Source organism: Varanus komodoensis, unplaced genomic scaffold, assembly GCF_004798865.1.
Source record: "Varanus komodoensis strain SLA01 unplaced genomic scaffold, ASM479886v1 scaffold28, whole genome shotgun sequence".
Taxonomy (NCBI): Eukaryota; Metazoa; Chordata; class Lepidosauria; order Squamata; family Varanidae; genus Varanus; species Varanus komodoensis.
The window spans coordinates 14,600,621-14,625,831 of record NW_025335727.1 but is presented as its reverse complement, the minus strand read 5'-3'; the positions used below and the strand labels follow the sequence as shown (position 1 = coordinate 14,625,831).

General features: G+C 40.2%; 2 protein-coding genes across 4 annotated transcripts in view; one reads left to right on the top strand and one right to left on the bottom strand.

The window, feature by feature from the left end:
* The window catches only part of VEPH1 (ventricular zone expressed PH domain containing 1), a 154,117-nt gene extending 150,859 nt beyond the window's left edge, over positions 1 to 3,258 (bottom strand). Inside the window, exon 1 of the mRNA XM_044434633.1 lies at positions 3,201 to 3,258. The gene's annotated coding sequence lies outside the window, so the exon portion shown is untranslated. The remainder of the gene's footprint in view (positions 1 to 3,200) is intronic.
* Positions 3,259 to 5,049: 1,791 nt separating this feature from the next.
* LOC123025643 (lysosomal amino acid transporter 1 homolog) lies at positions 5,050 to 20,103 on the top strand. 3 transcript variants are annotated; one of them, XM_044434582.1, is made up of 9 exons: positions 5,050 to 5,159; positions 6,820 to 6,933; positions 9,017 to 9,356; positions 11,564 to 11,693; positions 12,559 to 12,649; positions 13,444 to 13,568; positions 13,876 to 13,971; positions 15,485 to 15,670; positions 19,334 to 20,103. In XM_044434582.1, the coding sequence occupies exons 3-9, from the start codon at positions 9,175 to 9,177 to the stop codon at positions 19,430 to 19,432; spliced, it is 909 nt and encodes a 302-aa protein (XP_044290517.1). In that variant the 5' UTR covers positions 5,050 to 5,159; positions 6,820 to 6,933; positions 9,017 to 9,174; the 3' UTR covers positions 19,433 to 20,103. The 3 variants fall into 3 exon arrangements, with proteins under 3 accessions (XP_044290517.1, XP_044290514.1, XP_044290515.1); XM_044434579.1 differs by lacking the exon at positions 5,050 to 5,159 and adding an exon at positions 5,180 to 6,389; XM_044434580.1 differs by lacking the exon at positions 5,050 to 5,159 and adding an exon at positions 5,180 to 6,389 and having other exon boundaries at positions 6,820 to 6,941.
* Positions 20,104 to 25,211: the final 5,108 nt, after the last annotated feature.

Sequence of the window (25,211 nt, the reverse complement as noted above, 5' to 3'; positions counted from 1 at the left end):
GGGCGCGCGCGCGCGCGCGCGTGTGTGTTTGTGTGTGTGTGTGTGTGTGTGTGTGTGTGTGTGTGTTGGGTTTTCCTTGCATGATTCCCCGCTCCCCCGCTCCATTTTAAGGGTATGCATTGCTCTTAAGATGTGCACTTGCACTGCACCACACTGGATCTCTAAATGGTTGAAAGGACCTCACTTTCCTTGCCCAGAACCCAGCAAAAGTCTGGGAAGCAGCAGTTATGCATTAAATGCCTTGCCTAGGCAGCTGTACAAGGTTTCTGTTTCCTCTGCAGGAGGCACTTATGCTACCTTTGTAAAATTTGGTAGTTGTTTTAGCAATATACAAGCAGAAGCAAATAGGCACACCTACTGCAAGCAGTGGATAACAAAACCGCTGCAACGGATTCCAAGAGAGTGCAAGCATTTCTCAGTTTCCCATTTATCTGCCTCTGTAGCCTTTTAAAAGCTTTATGGACCATTCAAATGAACACAGACGACCAACATTATGACTCAGATCGAACCTATGCATGGCTAGACGTACACATGGAAGGCATGTCATGAGCAGAGCCAGGGGTCAGACTAGATGGCCCAGGAGACCCCTTCTGACTCACTCTATTTCTATGTTACAAGAGGTGCGGACAGCTCTGATGTGAAAGCCAGTGCCTAAGTCAGGGCAGGAGACTGTAACCAGGACACCTCACACTGCCTTGCCACATCCTGAGAGAACCCTGTCAAAAGTCTCTGCCCACAACCTTGAGTGCTTGCAGCTCAACTTTCTTCACTGGACTTTCCTGGTTGGACAGCAGGAAGAGAACCAGCAGGTCTATCTCCCCCCCCCCCCACCCCCGGCAACAGTTTGGGCACAGAAGGGCCAGCAAACTTCACATTCTCTATCAAACGGTTTTGACAAACAAAAAGGGACCCTTTCTTACCTTCCTCCCTGAGCCCTTTAGTCCCTCTTTTCTCTCCCCTGGTCTTGCTGTTGGAAAGCAACTCCCAGTGAGCAGCATCCCACTGCATTAGGCACCAGCTGCAGCTTGCAAACTAAGCTCAAGGGTAGCCCTAAATACAGCATATCACAACAATCCAGTATTGAGGTAACCAATGCTTGCACTGTAAGTCTACATTAAAAGCAGGTGCTCTACTGTCCATTGTCCCTGGCTGCTCCATTTAAAGGAGATCCAACATGACCTAAGAGACAGAAATATATAAAACAATTCCAATTGAATATTCAAAAAATTCAAAACACACCTGTTAACTTCTTTGAACAAAGTGTATTACTTTCTGAAAGAGCTTCACTGATGCATTCAGATATACCCTGTTTGAGAGGAACTCCACAGCTGAGATATAACCACCAAAAACTTGAGGGCCTATTTCATGCCTGTATTGGCTTTACTGAACTAGAATATAGGGGAGAACTTCTTCCAGGCACATTTTTAACAGAGTCCGGTGGGTCGCAAGGCGGGGGTGGGGGAGTATTCCCTAGAATAAGATTTGCTCACTCTTCTCCTTCCTGCTAGCATGTAAACTTTTTTTTTAAATGAACCCACATTTGACCTATAGCAGTGATGTGTCTTTTCCGTTACACTGACTTCACCTATATTCGGAACATTTAGTTGTTTTTCTATTTTTATATGTACTTAATTTTTAATTATTTTATCTTGCTTAATTGTGGGTGTTGGGTAACGAGCATGTTTTATAGAAAGGCAAGGTATTGCTGTATTAAAATAAGGGGAAAAATTTGCCACTCCCAAGTAGGAATTTGGTTTCCCTGAAACAGCCAGTTCATAGTTGAAAAGGACTCCTGGATCTGGTTCTGCTCCTAGATATCTTGATGCTGGCTGTGGTCAGGAGTACTTAATTGCAAGTATACCTGAAAAGACTAGAGGATGAGGCCCTCACACACGCTAACCTCAGTGACTGGCTATAAGCTCTAATGGACTTTGTATTCCATTAGCAGCATTATGCATGATGACCAGAGACAACCAGAAGCCACTGTCCCTGGTACATTGGTCTTCATTGCTCTACCCACTTGCCAAAAGATAGGCTTATATATTTCGTACCAACTCTGAACAACTTTCAAAAACGTAAGAATTGCCTTGTTATATCACATCCAAGCCTATTTAGCCCAATATTTTTGTGGGCTATATAACCAGAGATATACCTCTTGATAGTTTCAGTCATGGCCTGAAAGTCCTAGCATCCGTTATTGATTGTGCCCAGCATCTAGAAGGAGTTTTTAAAACGTAGATATGTCTTGGTTAACTGCCAATAAGAGAGCCATCCTTCATGAATTTGACTGGTTCTTTTAAAAAGCAATCTAAGCTAGTGAGCAGTGTCACCTGCAGATCAATAGAGAGCTTGCTATACAGTTGCACATATAACACAACTGCTGTAGTCAGACCTTGAAGCTTCCACTAGAACTAGTGTCAGAAATCAAATATTTTCTAGGTCTGGTCCACAGAAAGTTTCCCTAAAGCCAGGATGTAAGCAATCTATTAGTTTAGAGCTGAAACTTCCAGACAGCCTTTCCACAGCAATATTTTGATGTAAATTTGCAGAAATATATTCTAACATTGAAATAAAGTTGGTGACTAAGGTTTGAACAAATATAGGATAATCCTGAAAACACAGGGCCCATATATTCTACAGTCTGAATTAACTGGTAATCCACACCATCCAGATGTATGTTTTAGAGTTCTTTATTTGAATCTTTTATGCATGACTAGCAGGACCCATAGGATAGAAATAGAATCTCTGTATCGATTCTATATATTTGTTTATACTTGTGAGCCTAACATTGAAAATGTCCTTGAATCAAGTTGATACAAAGCAGACACAAATTTTAAAAATGGAAATTGAGCTGAAAAAAGGGAAATGAGAACAGAGAGAGAACTTCTAGCGAGATTTATAAACTGAGCCATACATAGTTATCACACAAACCCTCAAAATATTATTTCTAATGGTAATTTTTGCAGTAGATATGTCAGTGACTAAGGCATGGGCAGAAGAAAACAAGGTAAATGCACTGTGACCAAGAAACCAAATCCAAGACAAGAGAGAGTCCAAACACAGGTTGGAATCTAATAGCAAGGACAGAGTTATGGTCATATAACAATCCAAGGTCTACCTGGAATACAGCATAGAGCTAGGCAAGGTCATAGTCACAAGCAAGTCATAGGTCAACAAACAGTACCAACGGAGTTAAATACCTTGGGACAAGAAAACCAGGCAGGCTTCAGGAACAGCAATGGAAGTCATAAGAAGTAAAACACACAACAGCAGCAACCAAGGCTTCTAGAAGGAAGAGCTTGCTCTTATATATCTATTTCCCCTGGGCTCCCAGCTGGACCTTATCAAGGGCCTGAGAGCTGCAGCTGTCTGGGACCAATCCTGCAAGGACCAAGGTGGTTGTTCTAGTACTTGACCAGTAGATGGAACCCTGGAGCTGCCCAGATCCTGACAAGCATAACATTTAAGAGTTACTTTTACTGTGCTTTGAATTTGAACCAAAAGTGTGCTGTTCTGCACACACACACACAAGTTCTCTTACAGTGGCAGGTAGTGCTGATGTGGGAACTCTGCAGATGATCAAGCCAATGCACTGGGTAATTTTTGTTTAAAAATTATGCCCTTCAAGTGTATTCTTCCCTTTTTAATACTGGCATAGAATTGGTTTGGGGGGAGTGGTGTTGGCAGGTACAGCTTGTCATGGGCTTGGTAGGAATAAACAGATGCTGTAATGAAGTAGCAGGAAGTCCAGTACTGAGGTAACTGGGGTGCAGGGAACATCTCAACTAACTTTAGCAATGGACAAGCTGTCTGCAGTGCTTCACCCCAGACTTTCACTTGGAAATTACTATTATTACTTAGTAAAACATATTTTAGGTCACCTCTAAGAGCAAAAGAACTCCCAAGGGAGCTTACACAGTGAAATCCCATATAACAAAAATGATAACAAGAAAATAAGTTGTTCTGTGTTCTGTGCTAGGGATGGGAAATGTGTGGCTCTGCAGATGTTGCCTGATTGCAATTCCTATCATCCCTCTTCCCTGTAGTGCAGTGGTTGGAATATTGGACTGGCACTTGGGAGATCTGGGTACTAATCAGCCATGTAACTCATTGGGTGAGTTTGGGCAAATCATTGACTCTCAGCTTAACCAACCTCATAAGATTGTTGTGAGCAGAAAATGGAGAGTGTGGCTACTATGCAAACTCCATGTTGCAAAAACTAGAAAAGGCATTGCAAATAATAATGTCAAAATATACTGCTTTACTGTCCTTATACAAATCCTCAGTGTGATTTGTAGAACTGAAAAATGGGCACAAAAGCACAACTAAAATGATCAAGGGGTTGTAGCAATTCCCCCATGAGGCACAGTTACAACAGATGAGACTGTTTACCCTTCGAAAAAGGTAAGGACACACATAAGTGTATAGAATTGTACACGTTATGGAAAATCTGGATAAGAAGGTCTCTTGCCTCTTTCCAATAATAGTAGAACCCAGGATCATTCCCAGACACTGATGGAAGATTCAGGACAGATAAAAAGAAGTCTCCTTTGATGCACAGTTACTATGGAATTCACTTCTGCAAGACATAGCAATGGCCACCAGTTTGGACTACTTAAAAGGGGGACTTGTCACATTCATGGTGGAAAGGGCTAGCAATGGCTACTAGTCCTGATGGTGGTGCTACCCGCCTGCACCAGCTGCTGAGTGGGAAGGTGCTGTCGCGTTCCTTCCTTGCCTGGGGCTTCCAGCGCGCTGCTGGTTGGCCTCTGCGTGAACGGTGGGATTAGTTCGACCGTGGTCTGAGTCCGCATGGCTCTGAGGAGAAGAGAAGAAGGGCGACCGTGTCAACTGCCTTGGGTTTCTCGCACACGAACAAAGGCATTATCAATGTCATTATAGGCTGTGCTGGGAAAGGGTAGCTCGCTCTCCGCGCCTCGCCAGGCCCGGCGGCCTTCTCCGTTCGAGGAGGCTTGCCGGGGAAAAGGCGGCCGGCCGCCAGCAGAGGGAGCTGCAGGCCAGCCGGCGCGGCCCGGCGCGGCTTCTCTCGGCCGCTCTGCTAGCGGCTGGGCGGAGGACGGAGGAAGGCCTGCGGCCCGGCCCCGGCCCTGGCCCCGGCGCTCTCAGGCTGGCTGGCTGGCTGGCTGGCTGGCTCCACGGTAACGGGCTGGGCCGCTGCGATGCCCCTTCCGGAGGGACATGCCCGCGCGTTGCCCTCGGACGCGTCTGTTCCCTGGGGCCGGCCGGGGGCGAGGGGCAGCGAAAGGAGCCGGGTTGCGGGGCGGGTGCCTCGTTGTCTTGGGGATGGGCCACTTCGGGGGCTCATCATTACCTTGAAGCGGAGGGCAGAGAGGAAATGAAGCACTGGTGGAAGGGGAAGGGCAGGTTGAGAAGGCACAGAAAATACCCTTTTCCCTCGGATTTGTTTTATTGGGAAAAGCCCAAAGACGGCAACAACCTTACTAGGATTTAAGAGACTGTCACCAAATCGCGAGCGAGTGGTCCAGGCTGGATTTTGTGGCTATATTTCGTTTCACATCCTTTCTGCGCAGGGTCTAGAGGCTGGAGCAGGGGGTTAGCATCTTTTTGTATGGTTGCTCCATCGAAGGTTGGGAAAGGCAACGAGATCCCCTTGCCCTTCAGTGTATTCAAGATCATGTAACACGGATACCCCTTTTCATACAGACTGTGAACTTACGGAGCAGAGTGCCCGGCTTCCTATTTGCTCCCCTCTGTTCCTAAATTCGTAGGGGCCGTTTATAGATCAGATAAATGGCATGGATATATGAGGCGCACACACACAGAGAGAGGGGAGGTTGTCTGAAAAGGACTTATGTCAGCTTTTCTTGAGGAAGCTTTCCTTAGTAGACACAAGTTAAAATTCAGCAGGAGACGTTTTCTTCTTTTTTCACCTCTGTGCTCACTTGCTCAGGTTTTAAAAGTCCCAAGGCCAGGACTGAGCATTATGGCATACAGTGGCTTAGCACGTGAGTTTTGAACATATGAACATTTGTTCATAAGTTCAGAGGCAAACCATTCTCTTCCTCAGCCCACCCACCCAGTTTATGGTCCTCTGATTACAAGATCAACCTGCCTTAAAGTTTGTTACAAAGATTACTAAGAAACACTTTGAACATTTTCAACTGTTGTATTATTAGAGAGTTACTCTTCCAGGGAAAACCTTCATAAGTGAGTTGAATAGTGGTAGTAGGATGCTTGTAGATCATTTTCACAAGTTATCTGTGTGTCATAGTAGGACAACCTCTTGTAGAATATGTTGTTCTCTGTGAATACCTCTTGCAGCGGTCCACTGTTCAGTTTCTAAAATAAGAAGTCTTGAATCTCTGACTTGCCTGGAGGATTAGCTTTTTGCCTGAGAAGTTCTTGAGGTGAGCCCCACATATGTAAGGTCTTAAAACATGGTGGAAAGCATCTGGATGGCTTTGCTATGAGAACAGCTGACGTGTTTTCTGTAAAAGCTTTTAGTGATACTAAGCTCACTCTCTGACAATTGCTGGTGTTGCATAAATGTTAACTTGCAATAGACAACAGAATAACATGCATCAGAGTTGTTATGCAAGCAAGAGGCTAAAGGCCAGACCTTCAGTCTCCTGTGGATAGTAAGCTTACCTGTTCAATCCCATTCCCTTTTGCTTTCTCTAATAACTGCTGCTGGTTAATGTCTAGAAACATCAGGTTAAATGTGGAGAGCAAAGATGATGGCTGCAGATACTCGAGCATTCTTTTAGTAAATACTGAATAGTACCATAGTCAAGGCATTCATTTGACTAACCCAAAAGTGCTCTCTTTTTCCCCTAGGTCACATGATGCTAATTTTTACCAATATTAACTGCCAATTTGATGCTCCAGCATGTACCACATTGTGTTGTTAGAGCTACCACAGAGGCCTCCCAGGAACATGCAGGCCCTGAGGTAATGAAGTGAGTTCTACTTTAATAATGCATTGCATTGATTTTCCTCCTCACACTGTATTAGTATTTTAGTTTTATGACTGTTATCTTGGATTTTTTCCAATTTCACATTCTTTGTCTCCATTTGGGCAGGAGGGTTAGTCTAATATTTTTTTCCTTAATTGTTGAGGTCCTCAGTGTAAGGCAGAGTAGAAACTTGTGAAGGAACAAAGCCACAATCCTGTACTCACTTATCTGGGATTAAGCCCTGCTGAACGCAGCAGGAATAACTTCTGAGTAATCCTGTACAATCATGTATAAGATTGTACTGTAAGGTAATAAAGTTAAGAAGAAAATGAGTATATGACAACTACTGTTTTTGTGGATAGAAACAATCATTTAGCAAAGTTTTGTGCCTTTCTTTTGCAATGTAGGTGTGTAATGCATTGTACTTCAGATAAAGTGGTCCATATTTTATACATGGGTTTTTGGATATGTACACTGAGACTCACTTAGTCCTTATAGACTCAGCAAGGATATATAATAGAGATCCTCAGCTTACTGGTGTGTGTAAGTTAGTGCTATAATATCTTGGAGAATTGTCTAGTGCCTAGAGAACTGTCCAACCTTCCCCTTCCCTTTTTCAACCCAGGAATACAAGTCTGTGTATGACTGTTACTATGCTGCATAGTGTTTTAATAATTTATCTCGTTCATGTTATTTAATATAGATGAATTTTTGGAAGTATGAGTAATATCAGATACATTGCTGTTACCTCTCAAACCTTTTCATATTTCATTGTAGTAATTTCTGAACAATTAAGATTCAGATCCTGGCTTTATTTGCCGTTGAAATTAGTCACCTAGGATTATTATTCAGATCACTTAATGTGATTATTACTCTTTACAAACCCTTATTTACAGTCAAACTGGCAAAAGATTGGATCCTAAAACATTGTTTTTAATCCATATCTTTGGTTGTAAGTATGGAATCAATGACTATAATTAAGAAGGATTATAGAGATTGTATCTTATATTTGGGGTATTTTATTTTGCACTGCACTGCATATTTGTTCATATCACAAATGGGTTAGCATTTTAATGTCACTTAATGTTTTTCCAAAGTATCAGGAGGTCATTGATTATTTTATTGTGAAAAGTGCAGTTAAATAGAGACATACCAATCCATATGAACTGGCCAAATACAGAATGAGAAGAAACTGGTATGTATAAATGAGAAGAAATGGACTATGTAAATGAGGCAAATTAAAACTTTCTAAAACAACTAACACTGAATACCTCACCTCAAATATCATCTCCAATTTTAACATTTGCAGCAATTAAAATAATAATTAGTATACATCAATTGTAGATGCAATACACTGACAAGTATGCACACTTCTCTAATGCAAACTTTGTTGAAATGAATAGGAACCATACAAGAACATGGTGGTTCCTGCTCACATTAATGGGTCTTGTGCTTGCAAACGTCTTGGTTGACTGAGCCCCCATTCATATGAAAGTTCTGCAGGGCAAGGAAGGGGTTAGAAAAAGAAGCTGCCTGCTTCCGGGCAAAGATGAGGCTGTTTCGCCCCATTCCCCCAGCATTAAGTAATCATGCCTGGGACATAACATGAAATGTACACTATGTACAATGTAGCAAACCATTAAGCAAAACTGTTGCAAGCCATTCCAAGATTTGCCTGATAAGGGTTACTTTCTTTTATTCTGAAGTACTTGTTAATTTTTAAATTTATAGTCATATTTATTTCATTCTGTCAACGATAGAGTAGTGTTAATTCCTATTTTACTACAGTGGAAGCTTGAGCAGTTGCAACTGTATCACCATTTAATTGTTTTCTGTTGACCGTCTTGCATTAGAAGGTAGCATTTAGCAACTGAACACCCAGTTTCAATATAGAAAACTGCCCTGTTTTGATCTGCATAAGAATATTCAAATACTGTGGGTTAATGTCTATATTTTAAATGTTCTTTCTTGCTTTGAGTTTGCCTTTCATATGTGTCCAAATAGAATAATTAGCTGGATTTGTCTTTTAAATTGATGTATTCATGCTGGATGTGTTTTATTTTCTTTAAATTTGGCAGGCCCTTCAGTGAGGTTGGAAAGAAATTGTTGTACCAAGTCATCCATCTGGATGTGGGAGCTTTGAAGGGGGAGAGAGAATATTCAGAATTGGTAAACGGATTTGCATGGGGTTCAAAACTAAGCCAACTTCTGAAATAATATCCCTGAACTTGAATAGATGGCTCTTCAGCAGCATCTGCATGCTTTTAATATCTCCCCAGTGGAGGATAGGAGATTGTGTCTAAATGGAACACCCTGGATTTGGCATCTTCTTGAAGAATGTGTTGGGAACGCGTGGGAGTATTGGAGTGTTGTCATAGGCCTGATCTCCATTGTCTGTTTTCTGTTTGCTGCACTACCGTGAGTTTAAAATCTTTAAATACTTTTCAGATTCATACATGAGTAATCTTGCCTGAAGCTCTTTTCAGAAGCTGCCTTTTTGGTTTACTCTTTGAAGCATTTCTGTCTCTGTCTGCATAGTATAAATAGGATATACCACCGCAGCATGTTTCTCCTGTTTAAAGCAATATTTGATGGTTGACAAATTAGCTTGCTATACTCTACTGTTCTGGTGACTTGACACTAATCTGAGCTATTTGGAGCACATAAGAACACATCACCCCTTCTACTTTGATCTTTCCATCATTAAATGCATGGGTATATGAATGCATCATTCACACACTTAATTGGAGAGGGCAATGCATCATATAGGCTGTTTTCTGCCTATTCGAATGGCAAACCAATGCACCTTGGTGGCTTTACCCCTGGCCATAAGGAGTCTGTGCTACATGAGATGTGGGGAATGAAGGTATTAGTGTATAGCAGATTGGAGGTTTGACTGAATAATGATTGTATTAGCATTTATTATAGGTTTGCTGCTTTACGTGGCTTTTGTGCCAGGTGCAACAGTCTTGATCTGGGAGGGCTTAAAAGGGTTACAAGTTTTAAGTCATCTGAGTCCAACCTTTGCGGTGATGGCAACAGTGTTATGATGCCTTCTGCCTCCTTGGAACAGTCTGCACCATTTGTATGATGTTGTAACCTGAAACCTACAATAGAACTAAATTAATTAAGCAAACATACAAAGAAACCGAACTTGTTATATGTAGGTCTTTCCACTCCCTGCCCCCTGACGTGTGTGAGTGAGCGGCAGGCTCCATGTGCTTACATGAACCAGTGTTTTACACAACAAGGAGCCTTGGATTTGGGAGTTGCAGGTTCACGCTTTTTCTCAGTCATGAATGCACTTGACACTTATATCTTATTTTCAATTCCTCACTTGTAAAGCAGGAATACTGGCAAGCATCTCCACAAATTTATTTTGAAGAGAAATGAGAGAAGATTGGCAGAGCACTTTGCTCAGTTTTAAGCATTACAAAAATTAGTGCACTAATAGTACATTTGAGAGAGAGAGAAGGGGAGAAAAATATGGCTTGCTTTACTAGAAGTTGTCTTCATATTGTTAACCGATAGATTAAGACTACACTGGTATATACTTACCTGTGAATAAATTCAGTGAAACTCACTTCTGCATAAATAAGTAAACAGCTGCATTCTTGGTTCAGCTTCCAGCTAAGGTTCTTTGGAAGTGAAGAAAGGGTTAAAATTGTTTGGGGCAATCTATGTCTCATTTGGAATAGATGGCAAAATTTCCATTGATTTCATTCTGGATTGCCCCCACTGCATCAGTTATAACGTCTTCAATTGCATGTAAGTCTCCATATATTAATTTCATGTATGTAAGTTGACAGTAGAAGGAGCAGAGCATGAAATTACCCCAGCAGGGGGAAAATGGCTGAAGTTAAATGGGATTCATCTTGATGTTTGTTACCTTAGAGGAAACCTGCACCTTACTGAATCAACAATCTGAAATTTTGCACAGGGGAAAAAAACCAGTATTACAATGAATTCCAGCCCCTAACATATTGCTCATAAGGAGCACTTTCATCAAAAGTGTAACTTTTCTTTAGGATGGAATGTTTTATTTGCAACATTTTGATAATGAAGTTGAGAGGCAATTTTACAATTCAGAGTCCCAAATAAAGATCTCAAGTCAGCTATGGAAGCTTTGTGTGAGCATAGGTATTTTCAAAATATGATTGTGCATGTTTTTCAGGGACTCTTTCTGAGCAAGGCAATGAGTGTTTGAAAGGTTGGAGTATCCACATCAAGGATAGATTAGATAAATGAAGATGTACAGGAGAGTAGTTATTTTTAAACATTTTATTTTTTCTTCTACTGGTGTACACAAAGTTGTCGAGAGCCTAAAAATAATCATAGCAATATTAAGGCAACATAATAATGGCTTATAGTAAAATTTATTTATTTATTTTATTTAAAACATTTATATGCTGCCAGATTGTGCCACAGCACCTCTGAGTGGCTCACAACCAATAAGCACTTGAAAAAAAAATGGAAATTGGTTATTGTAAGATTTCTTTTGAGTAGCCCACTCTCATTATTCAGCACATTGTCATTATATTCAGATTGTATATATGTTCGTTGTGATGTCTTGAGAAACCTTGAGACTAGTATTGTCACAGTTGTCTGAGTTTTTTCCCCTTCAGTCAACTTTATGTTGCCTATAAGAATGGAAAAGTGGATCAAGCCCTTTCATTGGGCTTTTTGGTGTGCTGGATTTCAGGAGACCTCACTAATTTTATTGGGTGCTATTTGACAAATCAACTTCCAATACAGGTAAGCAGAGTTTCAAATATTTGGTTTAAAAGCCTTGGTTATACCACAAACAGTTTTAATTTGGTGTTTTCTTTTAAACTCATTATCTTATTAATAACCCTTTTTTCTCTATGCATTCTGTAATGTATGTGCTCTCTTGCTCTCTCTGCGCCTCCTGGTATCTCTGAACATTTTCTGTTAACTCCATTTGTTCCACCACATACCTCTTTCCGTACCTCTACTTTCCCTTGGCAAGTTCTCCTTGTCTTGGCACAGCACACACTGAGTGATTCTCATGAAGATAGGCCATGAGACATAGCATGACTGGCTGGTTGGCTGCAACAGGTTGGGAAAGCTGCTATTAACTGTACAAAACATCCTTCAGTCCTAGAGAAGGAAGCAGTGTGGACAATAGTGATGCAAAAATTCTGTGTCACATTTGATAGGGGTTAGTGGGTCTAGAAATCTGAATTCTATGTTATGTGCATATCACTCTCTGCCCCCCCCCCCATACATTCAGTGGTGGAAAAGGACCACAAATAATAGCTTTTTGGAATTATCCTAGGAGGACTGCAAATAGGAAACACTTTAGGGGGGCATGGTATAAATAAAGGTAGATTGGTACGTATGTATGCAAGCTTTCAAATGTTACAGAGGCATAATTGGGAAGAATAAAAGTTCCAGAAGATTCATATATACTCTTACAGTAAGCTAGGTTAGCTGACTAAACAAACTAAATGTACATGTTTGTTGTGGTCTTCCACAGGAGTTCTGCTGAAGCCTTCCTCTATAAAATATAAAAAATGAGGTGCAACAGTTTTAGGCCCAAGCATCCTGCCAGTTAAGATCTATAAATTATCCATGATTTGTATGTTGTCTTTTTCAGAGTATCACTGCCATTTTTTACATTAACATGGATGTAATTATGATATCCCAGTTTGTCTACTATAAACTAAAGAATCAGAAGGTGGCAAAATGTGAGTCTTTTTTGAAAGGACACTTTTGCAACAGTATGGTGTTTTCTCTCATTTGTTTCCATATTAATTTAAAGATGTGATCCTTTGCATGTTTAGACAGAAAAACTTCTGAGTAGGCAAGTATAGGATTGTACTACTAGCTGCATACCTAAGTTCACATAAGTTATTAATATTACTATATTGTGAAGTTATCATTAGAAGCTTTCAGTAGCAAAACCAGAACACGTTACTTGTATGATGTGTAAGCTAAGGTATTATAGAGATTGCTTGGTTTGCATGATCTTAAGATGGTTAACCAACCACTTGGGCATGCCAGCTAATTTATATCATTACCCTCACCTAGCATGGCTTTTTATGTTTTCTGAGTTTGAAAAAGCCTGAAATCACCCCAAAATTGTGGCCATAGTAGGTTTGTTTGGTGGTTTGGTGAACACAAGCAGTTGCAGTGTTGCTTCTATGGCCACTGTAACCCATTATGGCTTACTAATCATACAAAGCAGGTTTCAGAGTAGAGAGCCCAAGATTAAAAGTCCTTTGAATAGCAGCACCTTGTACTACTCCAGGGTCTACTCCAGAGGGAAGGCAACCTTGGGAAGGAGCTTTGAGAGGAGATTGGCATTGAAAGCTTAAACTTTTTGCATGGGCAGGGCAGCTGTTTGCACAAAATGTATCCTGGCTTAAATAGATGATAGCATAAAGTGTGCATATTTTATGTTTCCATTTCCATTGCAAACAAATGTTAGATTTCTTTAAAAGAATAATTAGTTGGCCCTAATTTTCATTTGTCTTTCAAGGTGGTATAAACTTGAAGAATTGCTGTATAGCCTGGGTCTTGATGTGCATAATACTGTGTCTGTTTTTACCCAGTCAGCTACTGCTAGGAAAGCAAGCCCAGGCTACACTTCTAGGAACAAGTGAGGTATTGCCCGGTTTTATATTCTTAAGGGACCCTTATTTTCTGTAGTTTCTGTTAACTCAATGCTTGGTGGATTTTTTTTTAAATGAGCCTAATTCAGGAGGGAGTATGACTCAGAAATACTCAATAATTGATATCCTAGTACTGAATAGCATCCTCCATTTTCAGTTTTAACTTATTCAGTTTTTAAAAAATAGATTTCCTAATTAATTCTTTTCATTCATAATAATGAGTATAGAAGGGAAAGGGGCATTCTGTGTTGTAAACTTCTGCAAATATTGAAGTTATTTTGTTTCTCTTTAATCTTCAGAAGTCTCATGGCATGATGGAGATGTCAGGCTTTATTTGTGGATATATCTCATGTGCTTTTTACTTGGGTTCTAGAATTCCTCAGCTATATAAAAATGTAAGTTGTTATTTATTCTTGACAACAGTTATATTCAGTATTCCTTACACAGTTCAGTCCTGACTAATCAGGTCCCAGTGTGTTAGTGACTAATTTTCATTTAAACTGATTTGGGCTGAATCATCGAGAGTTTAGTTGGAATGGAGATACATTTGAGACTAATCTTGAATAAGTTCCCATAAATAGCATCTGCAACAAAATGTTGAAATGTACAGTGTATGTATTCAGGGTTTAAGCAATTTCATAATATTCCCTTTCAACAAACTCCCCCTTTCCTTTTATTCCCACCCCTGGTTTTTATTTCTTACCCCTAGTTAGTCAATATACTGTGTCTGACACAGGGAAAGAAAATTTCCCTTTTCCTTTTGGTGGAGGGACACTATGAGTAGTGAATAAGCTGCCCGTGGCTTCTTGTTGTGTTGTTCATACACATGCTAGTTGTCATATCATTTGAACCTTGGGAAGCAGTTGTATCATGCATTGCTGCAATCTGCTGCAGAGCTGCTTGGCAAGAAAGGTTAAAACCACCCCCATTCCCATCCCATGGCATTCTTGTGATCTTGCCAGTGTTTTAATCTCTTCCTGGTGATATACCCTCCACCAGTGTCAAAATAGTGGTTTGAAAGAATTGTCATTTGTTTGCCACCTTTTATTCTCAGTACTTCAGAAGCAAGCAAATGTGTTTGGAGCAGATTTGGATGCATGATATGCGTTGCCTTGCCTGATCAATTTCTTTGTATGCTGCAGCTGCAATAGGACTACAAAATCCAAGGGGTAACATACAAAGAAATTGAAATGACTGTGTAATGTGTAGCCTTCCCCAAGTCTCCAGCTTGTCCAGAAATTGGAATTAACAACACCTTCAGAGGTTTGGTTTGGAGCACTTGCAGAAGAATGGTGTGGAGAAATTTTTCTAAAAGAAACATTGTGACTACATTTGCATGCTCATGAAGCATTGAGGTTAGCCATTGGAGTGGGAGTGGACTGGAATGTAGAGACATGGAGGCTTTACTGCAAAGGCATACATTCTGGACCCAGCTGGACAACTGAGGGGGAAGGAGGGGGGAACCGGTAAGAAAAGCCCAGTCATCTGTCTGCTGGGATTTTTATACATTGTTCAGTGGAAAATCAGTCCACTGAGGCTTATTTACAGGATTATTTAGCATGATATGTGAACCCACATTGGTTATCTTCTCTATTTTGAAGAGGCTTATGACTCAGTAGCGGAGTGCATGCTTTGCAAGCCAAGGTTCCATGTTCATTTCCTGATACTATCAGCTAGGGCAGGGAAAGACTGAAACCATAGAAAGCCATTGCTAGCCAGGATAGACTGTCCTGAGTGGACCAATGGTATGACTCAATGGAGTTCCTTTCTTTCTGTTAAAAACTGAAAAAAGGCTTGTGGTGGCCACAATGCCCATCACGTTTCCAATTTCATGATGCATTTCTAGTCATATGTGTAAAAAGGTATGTTTTGTTTGCTTTAACTCAGCCTTTATATGTTACCTTTCAGTTCCAAAGAAGATCCACAGAGGGCACATCTTATCTGTTGTTTGCTTTAGCCATGATGGGGAATTGTACCTATGGTCTAAGCATTGTTTTAAAGATGCCTTCAACACAGTATCTCATGGGTCTTTACTTCTGGCACCATCTCCCTTGGCTCATTGGGAGCTTTGGAGTTTTATTTCTAGACATTCTTGTATCCTTTTTCTAATGAGAATTTGTAATTTTACAGAACTCTTTTGATGGTAGGATTTTATAGACAGTTATTCATCACTGGACTGATAGTATGGCATGGCTTTGCCCAATTTTAGTTGCTACATCATGGAACAAAAAGAGTATGCAGGCACTTACTTGTTAAGCTGAGAACATGAATTTCTGTGAATTTGTCAATATACAAGATTCTAAAGGGTATCTTTCATCATTATGCTTGAGGCAATTTTGAAAATTCATGTCAGGGGGAAGGCTGTAATTCTGTGCTTGCATTTTCTTGGGAGGGAAGCCCCTCTCAACATAGTAAAACTTACTTCTGAGTAAATACATAGAAGCTCAAACTGTATAATTGTTCTGTTCCCTCTGATTGAAGTTAATGGGTCCTATTTCTGGGTAAACATATGATTGGAGTGCAAAATACATAAATATATCAAGCGGCACTCTATCATAAAGTTCTGTTTCAAAGTAATTATCCAAGACTTAATATGGACATTCTTACAATCATTATTACAACCTTAAATCAAGAATGATTTACATCAGGAACAATAATTAAATAGTTCACCATATTGGTTCTATCTGCCCTGTTCTTCCTGATTTTGGTTTAGCCTCCATTTTCTGATTGCTGTAACAGGGCAACAAAAGTCCTCTTTCCCATGCTCTTATTCAATGATAATATTGCACTGCCAGTCCATATAGTCATATGTAAAATGACACTATACAAAGGGGAAAAAAACACTTATCTAGGTGAGGGCAAAAGCACAGCTCTTACTACATTACAAGAATTGAGTGATTTCCTAGTCCTTGTACATGAATTATATTTTGCCATTTCTCAATAATTTAGAAAGGAATTGTTTAGACATGTTGGCATGTGCCATCAAGCCATCTTCAACTTAGGGCGACCCCATGAATAAAGGCCCTCCAATATGCCCTGTCCACAACAGCCCTACTCTGCTCAGTTTTTCAGATAACCCTCTCTTTTCCTCACAGAAGCAGATTTTAATTATAACTAATTTTCTGTATTGGGTATTTTTCAGTTTATTGCAATCTAATATTTTCTAGATTGGACTGTAATGCTTGCCCCTGCTATGAAATGTAGCATCAATTGTAAGGAAGTAAAACAAGGGATTCTGTGAACTCAGATAAAAGACCAACTTTGAATATTAGCTCTTTATTCAATTCCTATGGTTTTATTATACATATCTAACAGTCCAGTCCACAACTCAGCAACATTATTATATTTCAGAAGGTTGCATGTTTAAGCTATCAAATGTATCTTAACTGAGTGCTATCTTTAAGCTTTACAGGTTTTATTGCAATCTCTTACCTAATTAACAAAACATAGTTTGCAGTCTGGCTGTTAATTTTTTGGCATAATTAATATTGACTTGGCACAGGGCTGTGGCAGAACAGTCAATATTAGATTCCATTTGTTCATTTATGTTCTGGTCCAGACCATGATAAAATGGCACAGGGTGTGGAAGAACCATTGCTTATCCCACATTCATTTGTGGCGTGTTTGGCACATTGTTCATGAATGCACATAGTAAATCCTTGGTGGAACCAAAGCAAGCCAGGACAGTGGCTGGGTTCATACACTATGAGACTCCACAGTGATTTCTTATCCTTATTGCTCTCTTATGTCATCCAGACTGAGTTTAGGGGGTACTCAAAACCTCAGTAGACCAATCAGGAGAAAGCTACTGAGGTCCATAGGGAACAATCAAGGAAGGAGAATGGGAACTGGGAACTGTCAAAATGCACAATGAGAGCAGGGGGAGAGAACAAAGACACAAGGAACCATGTGATTGTCTAACCAATAAGTTTGGGCAAAACTCTACACTGCAGAAACAGCACAGGATTGTTTGCCATGACGTGTGAACCCAGCCACTATGAAAAAACTGTGACTATGTGAATCTACTCTTTTTTATCTTATCTGAATATAAATGAATTATACTTACTGGATCAGTATATCCATAACTGAATATAATTCCTCACAAGTACAATAACTGTTTTCTGCTACTGTGGTGATCTGTCATTTTGCCTGTTGGCAAGCTTTTGGAATTCATGGCTTCTAGCCATAGGCTGAACAAAAAGGATTTTATTTCCACAAGGGCCTGTTTAGCTTTAACTGGAAACATTAACACTGAGAGGATTTTCTTTCAAAAATCTCTGTTTGACCCCAGTGGCCTTGAGCTGGAGATCTCTGCCCAGAAATGGCTCAGTCTATATGAGCAAATGTCATGCCTATTTCTGTTGTATGACCAGCTCAGAATCTGAATTGAATCTTAATACTGTGTCCCAGTTTGATTTCTATTGAAAGCAAATGCTTGCAAACTATTTGGATCTTACTTTTAATGAATCTTCAGATCAGGTTCCTTACTGTATCAAACTTACTAATGTAGTACCCATTGATCTGATAAGCAAAATAAGAGGCTGAACCTTCAGCTCATGATTGTAAGTGAAATGTTTAAAATCTAATTTGCTTAACATTTTAATTAGTTTCCCTTCCCCTCTTTTCCAGGATCTTAAACTATTAATCTTTGTACTGTCCCTTTTAATATTTTCTATCGTTGATGCTGCCTTAATCATCAATTGATGCATTTCCTCTAGTCCACATTGTATCAGATGCATCCCAAGTCCATTTCTAAATTTTGTGGTAGCCTTCATTGTTGCTTGCAGTTGCAGTATTCTGTCTCTCAGCAAAGCAAACAGCGTGTACCACAGTCCTGTTTCTTAGATTATTTGAAGCAGCACATTCCTTAGCAAAAAAAAGTTTATTGAAATGCTGTCCCTTCCCTCAAACTAGACTAATGTTAATATATTCAGAGGACAGGTGATTATGTCTGTGGGCTGGAAATATCAAAAGGACAAGAAGCTAATATTTCCCAGTGGTATCATTTCGGAATAGAAATGAAACAAATGTGTATAATACTTACTGGGGAAAAGTTTTGATATTCAAAATTGGCACTATTGACTTGTTGACAATGAATTAGATAAAAAAAGGGTCTGCTCTACTTTGATAAGGTTAAATTGATAACCATTTACTAAGGAAGTTGTTGAGTTTGGTTATGTGAGAGAGATGATCAAAAGTTTGGAGGTAATATTCTACATGGTATGGTGGTTGAGATCACCAACACATGAAACACGTCCTTCGAACCCACAGTTTTCAGCACCAGTAGGAACACAAGTTAATGTTTCTATAAATATACAAAGTGGGGAAAGGGCACCTGATTGGGTATCAAGAAAGGCATCCAAGGTCATATTGATTCCCAGAGGTGCCCTGTGGCCTACGCCTACTCTAGTTCTCTACTGTGTAATTACTGGGAACATTATATGTGTGTGTATATAAATAGAAACCTTTCCAAAAATGTCTAAAGGCAGATTTACACAGAACAATTTTACATATATGCATAGAGAGAATCTGTGTGTTCGTATACCATTTTCTTTTTAAATTATCAAGTGCACATTCATATGTGAAATATTATTAGGATGAAACTTGCTTTTCAACATTTTGGAATAAGCAGTGTCAAAAGAGAGGTGAGGGACTAATCTGAGCATTCGCTTTTGTTGTTCACAACTTGAAAATGAACAGTGCATAAGCTGTCTTTCTATCTTAACATATGACTATGCCCCTTAGCTTAACATTCAGATAACTGCACAATTTATTAAGTATTATAAGTGGAACAAGAGAAGACCCAGCTTGGTGGCCCTGGAAGTGGAACCCTTGCTCATAAATGAAGATTCCTGACATCTATATTTTGTCAGTGCTACATTCCAATTTATTAGATTGGATTCAGAGTAGAACCATTGGTTTTTTGATTGATCTACTCTACATATGATTAAGCCTACATTCAACCTAGTGTTTTGATTCTGAAGTCTTGAAGAATTTTCAGATGCGAAGGGTGATACCCATTAGTGATTCAACCTATTTCCCAGTTCCTTGTACTTGGACAGATGGTATTACAAAAGAAAAAAGAGCTAAAAACTGTAGCAGCATCTTCAATGTCTGAGTTGGATGTACCCAGTGTGAGAAAATATATGTCAATTATTGCAAAATCGGTTACAAGGTTACACATCCTGTTTTATTTACCTTTTAAACTACATATTCCTTATAACAGTTTGAGGATAAATTATTTATATGCCAGTGATTTCATAGGTTTAGTCAACACTGTGCTTATTTCAGTGTGTTCCCTGTTGTTTGGTTTGCTCCTGCTTGAACCAGAAAGGAAGAGAAAGTATCATGACATCACTACATTTCACATCATCAATGGAATTTTAAATGTTTGGAATCTTACTACTCTTGTCCAGTTTTTACATCAATCATACAGAATGATTTTTAAATGCATATCTGCAGTTCACAGTGATAATGTACTAGCAGTCTGGTCAGAATCTGAAATATGAATAAAGCAGTGGTGAGAATTTTTGTTCTGAGGGCCACATTTGTTCAGGATGGGAAATGGGGAAGGACAGAGGTTGTTGGGATAAAGCCAGAGGTGGGCAAAGCAATCTGTTCCACCCATTCACTCTCTTTTTGTGTTAAGATAATCACGCACTTGTACTCATTCTCTCTCTCATTCTCATCTCCTTGTATCTCTGCTTTTCATGCCATTTTCTTTTTCTACCCCTCTTTTTTCCAATCCCCTCAATTCTATTCCTTTCAGCACCAGGCAAAGTCTTGTCTTTTTAAAAGGTGTTTTAATACATGATTCCTCCCATAGATGCCACTATGGCCTGCTGGGTTTATTAATGCATTGGAATTTTATACTTGTATTAGATTAATTAATATTTATTGTTTAAAATTTTATTGTTGAGCATTAACAATGTGTTTTTAGAATGTGTTGTTTTAGCAGTGTGCGCTGCCTAGAAATGCCATGGGTGGAGTAGGCAGCATATAAATATTTTGCATAAATAAACTCAGCTCCACTCATCTCCATATAGCAATTAGGGTGCTTAAAAGAAGCTCCTGTTAGTGCCAGTGGAAGTTTTTTCAAAGGCCACATTGCTGCACAGGTAATTATTACCAGGATGACAGTACACGAAGGTTTACCCTTCTTTCCCCAGCTGCTATTCTGCAAAAAATACTTTCCCCTCCCACAGAAGGCCTAAAAGGAGAAGCCAACAGCTCTCACTTCAAAACATCAGTGAATGGATGAGTTGGATGTGAACGAACACATGTTTTTCCATACATCCCCACTTCATTCCACTCATGCTCGGACATGGTGCCACATGCAGTCAGTTTAGCTTCTACAGCCCAGGAAAAGAAAAATAGCTTCCAGGGGTCGGTTAACTTCAAGCCGCTTCTGGCAATTACTGCTGGAATGTGGGGCATGCCACATTAGGTGCTGAAAATGAGTTTGATGGGTAGTGTGGGAGATGGGTTGAAATGTGCTATGATTTTCTTCCTAAAGGTCCAAGAAGGGACCTTATTCCCTCCTCATAGTAGGACTATATTCCAGTGTACACACAGAGCAGAATAAGGTGGTAGAATGAGTTGGACCACTTCAGCTTGCAGGTGGACATCCATATTTTTAAAATGTCTTAAATAGGGAGTAAGCCAGGCTTGATATGCTAGATTTCACTTGCAGGAAATCTAGCATATCACTTTCATCCCCCACACACACCCAGTTGCCCAGTGCATCCGGGATGGCCCAAAATTAGCATTCTTCACCTGCAACAGAGTTCACTGTAGCATCTCATTTTGCTGTGCATTTGTGAGTGTGGGTGTAGGTGTGTAGAGCAGGGCTCAGCGCTTTATAGGCTGTTTGTGGAGAGTAGACTGGGATTCTGGTAGATCCTCCATGTGTTCTTTATCTGTGGTGGAGGTGAGACTTGGTCAAATGCTTACTTTGCACATATTCTAGTATAATCAGTGCTGTGTTTCACTTCAGTGTGAATTTCTGGCCAGATTTGTTAAAACTGTTTTGGTTTTTAAAGCGTACATAAGCTTTATATATGTCTTTGAATAGACAAAGGTTTAGTCCAGTCTTCAACTTAGAGACAGATAAGATTTTGGTTTAACTGGGCTGCCCAATCAAAGTTAAACCTTCTAGGTTAATTCTTGTTTACAGAATTATATGGGCAGTAATAGGAGCATTTTTTTTCTTGGGCAGAACAGCTAAGTACCATCTCTTGTGCTCAACCTCTCGAAACCCTCTTTATAGATCTAGGGTATATTGTCATAGTAACTTCCTGCAGTGCTAATTCAGTACTTTGTACTGTAGGTTGTCCAGATTTATAATGCTGTGCACAATTTGACTGCATTGACAGCACAAAAAAGCAAAAGTGCTAAAGGAAATAAAACTGCAAATGGCTTGTGCTTGAAAAAACACTGTTGGATAATTTATTTATCTGCTGGAGAAATTAGGTGGAATTTTCTGCCCACAGATAAGATGGAGAATGTTGGGCAATCATTTTTGTATTTTTGCCTCTTCAAACCTCTTTACAAAGCTTATCTTCCAACACTGGGTTGGGCAGAGGGATATGTGTTGGCAGCCCAGGTTGGCTTGTCCCTTACTCTGAGCAGATGTTTCCCTGCTTGGCAGCTTTCTGTGGCTTGTTTCTCCCAGTCCTTCTGGATGCTGCTACCACATCTCCTTCTGTCTTGGTGGCAGAAACCTTACTTTCCTCATTCCCCATGTCAGCACCTTTTCTGCATTTGGTCCACTTGGGTTTGCCAGCTACTGAGGGAGAATTCCTCGAGCCCTTCCACATCAGTTCACCAAAGGGTTTAATTTCTAAGCTATTATAAATGTGGGAAGTCATACACAGTTTTTCAGGGTCTTACATAAGTGGGCAGGACTGCAAGAACACTTTCCTGCTATTGAGTTCAGAATAGCCATTTCTCCCTCTTGTCAATGTCTTTCTCAGTTGTATTTTGCATTTCAGCACTTCCTAAGTGAAGCTCCTTTCCTACTTGCTCCTTGTAAGCATGGAAACATGATCACAGTGTTTAGTGTGAAGGAGTGTCCTTGTACAAGCACATGAGTCAAGCATACTTTTGATATGTTCTCTTGATATGTACATGCTATACACTTCTTGGTGTGCAAAACATTAATGAGGTAGGACAGAACTCCCAGGATTACGTACTTTTGTGTCTTCCCTCTCTACCAAATCTCAGCTTGCAACCCATTTCAGTCCTTGCAAATTGAACTGAACCCTATCAACACAGGTCCACCCCTAAATATGCATAGGCACTTGCTGTTTAGTTTCTTGGTAACCCTAAAGCATGACAAAGGCAGATCCCTGTAATGCAGGATTTTCACTGCAGTCTGTGACAGATCCTTAGTAATATCTCTGCCAACCAGGGATTCTGTGATAATTGGTAACTATTACATCTGATGTCCCATAATGATCTGGCATATCACATTGTAGGTCTTGTGCTAATTTTCCTGGTCCACCAAATGTTGACAAACGTCAAAGTAAACTTGCATTCCCTGTGGATTTCATTTTTCTTTTGTAGATTTCTACAAGCATAATAACTGTCACAAAATCTTCAGCTGAGCACTGGGATATTTTTAAGTCTCTGGTTTCAGGCAAAATTCGTTCAACGGATCAGATTCCATTATCTGAAACTGACTCTAAAGCAAGAGACCTCATTACTGCAAAAATGACTGTTGTGCATTGCCTCTGAATTCTGGTTCATGAGTATTTCCCACCAATTCTTTTGACATTTAATATATTAATAGGCCTCTGTATAACTAGAAAAGGTAACAAGAGCTATCTGTGTTGAGCATTAGAACTAATGTGAATTGTTTATGAATAATAATTTTGAGTACAGATTTCTCTTAAGATAACTTCGTTCATGGTTCCAGCAATTTAAGAGCCATATATTATATTCCAACAGTACATAGGGATCATATTTTTACATTTTATACTGCTTTTAGTATATATGGTTACCAAATGTTTGAGCAGGGAAGCGTGTGCCCAAGGAATTTGCTCCCTTCAACTAACACAACTGAGTTTCACATGTCATCTATCAAAACATTACATGTTATTAACCCCAGACCTTTCAAGAAGCAAACTATTCTAGCTGGGCTATGTAAAGTCCTGAATCAGAACCACAGCAGGTGCTGTGGGGAAAATAGCTGCTCATGCAAGTGTATCTCTCTATCAGATTTATCCCCTACCTTTCTGAACTAGGTCCCCAAAGCAGGTAACAATAATAAAGCAATCAGTTCTTTATAAAAGCAAATAAAAGTACAATTAAAAGAGCAAATAGTACCAAGCACAGATGAAAACAGCAGGGGAAGTTAAAAGCGGTCAGCAAAGAATACAGCAGCACACAGTCAAAATACCTCTGAAGGGCAAAGGTTTGTTTAAAGAAGAAAGCCTTCACCTGGTGACCGAACATCGCAGGGGAGGGAGGCAAGCAGGCTTGGAAGGGAGCTTCGAAGCCTAGAAGCAGCCATAGAGGGGACTTTTTCTCATATTCCCCCTAGAGGAGTCTCAGCCCTCTTCAGCTGTTCTACTTTGTTGTACAATGAACTTGCAAAGGACACTGGGGGAGACTGAGAAGAGCACACCAGCTGCATCCTCCTTTGCAATCATTGTTGCCAACATCCCCAGTGAGGACCCTTCTATGTCCATTTAGGCTTCCTGTGCAGTTTCAAACGCCTGAATAGGGCTAGCCGACACGGCTTTTCCTGCAGAGCTTAAAACCTGGTCAGGAGAGGAGTAAGGATGTGGTTTGCAAGCCACATGCGCCTCCACAAGCTCTGGGACTGCCCCTGCTGCTGGAACCCCACAATTTGCTGTGCAGTGGCAAATTTTAAATATATGTAAGGTGTTAAATCAGTCCTTTAGAGGTTCCACTAGTTTCAAGGTGAATCGTTTGTTTGTTTGCCACTGTGGCTGCGTTTTGGCAGTGTGAGAGCAGCAGTGCCACTCATGGGGGTCTTGGGGTGTGTGTAAAAGTAGCCCCAAGACACCCTGAAGGTACCCATTAGTACAGGAAAAAGCAGCCCTTAAGAACGTTTGGTCCCAAGCAGTGCAAGGCTGCAATCCTACTCATGCTTTCCTGAGGGTAAACCTCACTGTACGCAGTGGGCCTTACTCCAGAGTCATTGTATAGAATTGCACTGTAAAGGGCATAACCAGCATTTGGATTTTTACCACCTTGTATGGCATTCTCAGACTGGGGAGGCTGAAGTTCAAATCCTCATCCAGCCATGAAGATCACAATACCGTTCAGCCTAAGCTACCCCACGAAGCTGTTGGAAGGATGCAATGAAGCAGGAAGATACCATGTACTCTGCCTTAAGCTCTTTCGAAGAAAGGCAGAATAGAAATGCAGTAAATGAAATAAATATTGGGAGAGGAACTCATGGAAAGCTCCAGTCTCTACTTCTGATTAGTAAAGCTTGGGAGAAAAAACCCTCCAGATTATGAACAAGGCAGGCCAAGAGGAACGCATGATTACCTGTTTCGAGTGCAGGAAGCCTCTTTTATTGTGCAGCCTTAAGCAGGTTCACTCAGAAGTAAGTGAAAAAAGTGGAACTCATGTACACAATATTGTATACTTAAAGTTG